The sequence below is a fragment of the Phalaenopsis equestris genome, unplaced genomic scaffold, assembly GCF_001263595.1.
Source record: "Phalaenopsis equestris unplaced genomic scaffold, ASM126359v1 Scaffold000240, whole genome shotgun sequence".
NCBI classification, from domain to species: Eukaryota; Viridiplantae; Streptophyta; class Magnoliopsida; order Asparagales; family Orchidaceae; genus Phalaenopsis; species Phalaenopsis equestris.
The window spans coordinates 779,684-785,438 of record NW_018164682.1 but is presented as its reverse complement, the minus strand read 5'-3'; the positions used below and the strand labels follow the sequence as shown (position 1 = coordinate 785,438).

At 36.4% G+C, this 5,755-nt stretch overlaps 1 protein-coding gene across 1 annotated transcript in view; it reads right to left on the bottom strand.

Moving 5' to 3' along the window:
* The window catches only part of LOC110023984 (UDP-N-acetylmuramoylalanine--D-glutamate ligase-like), a 65,071-nt gene that overhangs the window by 14,980 nt on the left and 44,336 nt on the right, over positions 1-5,755 (bottom strand). Inside the window, exons 8-9 of the mRNA XM_020723665.1 lie at positions 1,947-2,029; positions 1,637-1,853 (exon numbers count right to left, since the gene is read on the bottom strand). Coding sequence (XP_020579324.1) covers positions 1,637-1,853; positions 1,947-2,029 — 300 coding nt within the window. The remainder of the gene's footprint in view (positions 1-1,636; positions 1,854-1,946; positions 2,030-5,755) is intronic.

Here is a 5,755-nt window from a genome sequence, read left to right as displayed (position 1 = left end):
CTGCTCGTGCCTAGCAGCTTATTTCCTGCAAGTTTTGTTTTTGTTTTTTTTTTTGTGTTTTATCTATTTCATCATTTTAAGATGCTAGTGTCTGATGTATCGTATGGGTAGAAAACCTTTTTTTTGGGTCCTCTCCACAAACATTTTGGGTCCTCTCACACAACATTTACATATCTTTTTAATTTCAATAAAATTAGCCCTTGGGCGTATATATACATACATACTGTTTGAGCTTTTCGATACGATACAAGCATTGGAGATGGATGAAACAAGAAGAGTATTCGAGAAGAAGACAATGGTTTTTAACCTAACTAATTAAACAAGTAGGATATTTTAAATTTTAATAGATAAATTTAAGAATATATTTTGTTTAATATATTATGTCTTAGTAGATAAATTAAAGATATTATATTATTATGTCTTAGTAGATAAATTAAAGATATTATATTATATTTTGAAAAATAATTATTATAAGTATGAGATTTTGTAATAGAAGTTATTAATAAAGAATAATGCAAAAAATATTTATTTTTTATATTAATAATTAATTAATTATTAAAATGAGTCTATGACGTGTCGTGTCATTTTTTTTATTATGTAGTGTTCCCGTATTGTGTCGTGTTCGTGTCCTAGTGTCTGTGATATATAGTTCCTAGCAAGTAAATTCACAAAATTCATTTCCAATCATGGAACATGAATGTTTCAGATAAAGGAAGTTGATAGTTCGCATTGTTTTTGAGTTTGATTGATGTATAGATTTTTGTTTTCTTTTTTCCATCTCTCATCAGATTAATTATATCTATTTGGATTCTTGGACAACCAAAGAGTATGACGCGGGAGCGTCCAACGCATGCAACACAGAATTTCCTGCTCCGTAAGAGGCTATAGCAAAAATTTCTTTGCTTGTTGTTTAGGGTAAAAAGAAAATGATACAATACTCCTTAGTATAGAAATTAGAGAAATAATATCTAAAACACAAACAAATCCAAAATGCTGTTAAACCAAAAAATAACATATAAATAGTTCTCCTACAAAAATAAACCTCATACTAATTAAGATTATATTAAAATACTAACAAGAAAGGTCCCACGTGGCTAAAATAGCCAAGGGGACGGAGAGAAATTTGCTCGGGGCTGTACCAAGGTCACAGGAACTTGCTCTGGTTTGATCCCACGATCGAGATCACAGGAAGCGGAGAAGCAACATCTCTAAAGCCAAGTGATTACTTTCTCTTCTATTGTAGATATAAAATCAATGATCAATATACACTACGAAAAACTGAATTTTTTTACAGCTTCATGCGGTTGAATGTTTTTGGCAAAGTTTTGTCAAAAGTGTGATCAGAAATAGATAGATAATTCTTCTAATTGTTGTTTTTTTTAACAAAATGATGAAAAATATTGTTCAGAAATACTATGCTTCCAAAGGATTTGCAAAAAGAGTTCAGTCCGTTGAGATTATTTTGAAGAGGAGATCACAAAAGCATAATAATTAATCATGATAGATACTTAATACATGCCAGAAAAAAAATGACTTGTGCAAACTAGATTCATAATCTGTTTTAAACTCTGAAAGATCTCATACAATGCATCTTATCCAAATGGAAAATGTACCAATAATAGAATGGTAAACTCACCAACTTGTATTCTGTGTGGAAGAAGTGTCAACTTTTTGACTATAGAATTTATAGAGAGATAATCTGCTCCAACATCTAACCCAAGAACTAAAAATGCCGCCACTGCAGCATTAGTATAGTTGTGAGTGCCTGTCGCTCTTAGATCACTCAGGTCTAAATGTGCAACAGCATCTGTTGTAGGAAATTTAAGCTTTGCAACTTTTGCTTCCATATCCATCTAGAATTTACACACTAGTGTATAATATCAAATCTATGGAGAATAAACATTAAACAAACAAACACTTTAAAGATGAGAAACTCAAGATACTACCTTTATACCAGGGAAATCGCCAATCCAAGTAAGGTAGCAACCATTTGCATGCTTGCGAAAAGCTTTATCCAAGTAAGGATTACCTGATAATTGATTTAATATGCAGAACATCAACTATACAAATAATTTTGTGTTCCACTATAAACATGTGCAATCTAATTAATGTCATTTACATCCAAATAAAATATAGAATTAGATCTATATGCAAAATTCAAGTTAAAGATCAATTTTATATTTTGAAAATGAGCAGCCACATTTGTGCCCCAGAAGTTTATTAAATCATCATCTCAACTCCTTACCACCAATAGCTTTTTATTGCATGTTTTTTTCCCAATAGCTTTTTATTGCATGTTTTTTTCCCATGGTGGTCGACAGGGAAATGAAAATATAGAGCAATAAGAAAAAGACGAGGAAAGGTTTTTACATAGAAAATATAGGGTTTGTTTCTTTTGTTTCCTGGTTTTGTTTTGATTTTTTCTTATATATATAAAACATGTTTAGTTGATCTAATTTTTATATAATTTTATTTTTTTGTTTTTAAAAATAAATAAATTTATTTTTAAAAATATTCAAAGCACCTAAAATATGTTTTGAATGTTTTTAAACTCTAATTAACATTTTTATTTAAATTAAAACATCAACAAAACAAAATAAAAAAAAGAAAACATAAAACAAAAAAGATCCCAAACGGCCCCCAAGTGATTTTATCATTTGAACAATGAGCAAAAAAGAATTAACAGTTGGATGTCTTGAAATTGACCATTGTAGTTAAACAAAGGTCCTCTCTCCGCACATTTGTGCTCGAACCAATATACAAAACAAACAAGGATAATATGTTCCTCTCCTTTATGTCTCAGAAAAACAAGCCACTTGTTTTAAGCAATAAATACCATACTGCAAGATCCTATAAACATGTGACGCGGGGCACATAGGGAGTGAACCGATGAGAGGGTTGAACCAGTTCAGCTTGGGATTGCAAGTGGTCAACCAGTCCCTTGACCTAATTGAAGTTGTCGTCCAAGAGGAGGGGCTATATATCTCAAAGACAAATATATTAAAAAGAAATAAGGATACATATAGATTGTGCGGAAGGGCCCAAGCATGACACCCTTCCCCCCACGATAACCATCACATACAAAAGGTTCCAAAAAAAAAGGAGAAAATACAAAAAATTACGTAAGACCTAAAGAAAAAAATAAAAAATACTTAAAAACATAATATCAGGTAGCTAGAGAGCGGCCCAATTTTCCTTTGCCTTTACCTCTAGTTCTAGGAAAGGAGTCAGCTAATAAATTGGTAAGATGGGTGTCATTACCAGTAGTGACCAAAGTATCATCCAATAAGTTTTCAATCTCGAGTCGGCCTCCATTCTTCTTTCTCCTGGAATAAACCTGTCATTCTTCATCCGAAGATTGGCTTGCCTGATCAGTGGATTGGTCTAAAATGTGTCTGACATGTGTAGGATGTTGAACGTTAGAAGTAACTGTTTGTTGTACCAGCTGATCTTTGATTGAATCATAGAAGCACTCTCATGTGTCTTGACATGTAAGTGAGTCTTCTTCAATAGCAGTGAGTGGTATAAGGATTTTTGGATCTGTACCTGTAGTATGATGTTCTTCATCAGGAACTGCGATGTTGGGTAAAGGATCGGTTTGCACCTTCTCAGCAGGGATGATAGGTGACTAATCTTTAGTGATATCCAAAACTTGTCCTGTGGTAGCTTTCTCTCCAGATGGAACAGATATGTCCAGAGTAGTGGGATTAGATCCATTTTTATTCACTTGATCTTTAGATTTCAAATTAGGATGAAACTTATGACATTTATCAAGTGTATGCCCAAACATCTTACAATGAGAACAGTAAGGCGCTCTATGCTCCATGACGATTTGTTGTCAATATTCATTATGAGTTGTGCCCAACCAGACTTCAGTAACATCAGGAAAAGTAATATCTCTTTCCACAAGTATTTTGGCCACATAATGTCTGGTTATGTTGAAAGTCGGTAGATCTAACTTCATAGGGTCCCCAAGTATGACCCCAATAGAGTAAAGAACTTAATAATGAAAAAAGTGTAGCTTGAAACCTGGTAGACTAAACCATACTGGTACAGTAGGAGATTCATGATTAAAATCAAAATCAGGAGATTATTTGAGTAGCTTCATTGATTTACTAACAATGTTGAGATATTTTGTAAAGAAAATCTTAGTGTAATCTTTAGCCACAGTTAATTGAATCAATACATGTCTGTCATCCATGAGCTCCTGTTTCCACTTTCCTGCTAATTTGAGATCATCAAAACTTTTCCTGATAACTTTCATAGGTGGGTGCCCCCACTGAAATTTTCCAATAAGAGCAAACTTGAATTTGTTAGTCAGGGTTGAAATTTCTAACTCCGAGAAAAAGAGCGTTGTTTTCCCACTTTTCCTGCTTGCATTTTTAATAAATGGGTAGTCAACTGTACCATCACGATATTCTTTATAACTTGAGGGGAAGACAACCGTCGTCTCCACTTGAGGATTACCCACCACATGGGCAAACGAGGTTTTGCTAAGTTCAACTGAAGAAGAAGAATGCTCCATCACAGCTTAGAAGCCCTGCCAAGTCGATCAGAGGGCAGGAATGACAAGCGAAGACAGGCAGGAACCGAAGAGACCAAAAATCGGTGCAGTCGAGCTGAGTAGAGAAGAAAGACGAAGGAGGAAACGAGCACACAACTCCTTCTCGTCTTCTGTGAGGAGGAAGACGCGATGTGATCTGTCGGCTTCAAACAGAGACGACGAGATGTGATCTATCAGTTTCGAATAGAGACGACGAGACGCGAGCCGCAGTTGACCTCGAAGTCGCGAGCCGACAACGACGGAGAGGACGGAGAGACGATGCCGGAGAAAAGATCTTACGATAAGGTTTGCTAGGGTTCGACATGGGTCGAAACCCGAGTAGAGCCAAGCATGGGAGACGACATCCATATATAATATAATATGGCTTCGTCTTCCTTCTCACTCGACTCTGCTAGGGTTCCGCTTGATGGCGAACCCTAGCAACTGTTACAGCTTCGCTGCCTCTTCTCTGGCGCCTGCGCCTTTGTGTTTCGCCCTTGGTCTCGCGATCTGCGGTGCGGCCTTCCCGTCTCGCGAGCTTTCCTGGCTTGGGAGTTCTCGGCTCTGCGGTCTCTCGCGAGTTCTGCGGCTCCCGTCTTGCAAGCAGCTCTCGTGGCCCTTCCCTTCTCGGCTCTCTGCGGCTCCTCTACAGTGCGGCTCCCGACGTTCTCTTTTTCAGCTTTTTTGGTCTACTCTTCCCGTTTCGGCTCTGCGGCTCTTCTGCAGTGCGGCTCCCGGTGTTCCCTTTTTTAACTTCTTTGGTTGACGCCACTTTTCCGTGTTTTCTTCTTGACGCCACACCTTTATTTTGAGGATGGCTTCAGACAGATTGTATGCAGCTGCCCTCACGGGTGTCCACGCCTCAGGTAGTCCTAAATTGTGCCCTTTCCCTCATTTCTTTGAGTGGGAGGAGGACATCAAGAAATCTGATATGAAGAATGGGAAATCTGTCATCTTTTTTACAGAAGCTGAAGGTATTCAACTTGTTTACTCCTGTCGTCTAAATTTGGTTGGAAAATTTCTATATGATTATCCCAAAATGGAGCTTATTCGTAAGAAATTTGAACTTATGCACCTTGTTGGGGAGTTGAAAATTGGACTATTAGATGGTAGACACATTTTTATTCAACTTAATAATGAAGAAGATTACACACGCTTATTTGCTAAAAGGATAATCTGGATTGATAAGGATTGATAATAGAGCAATGAAGA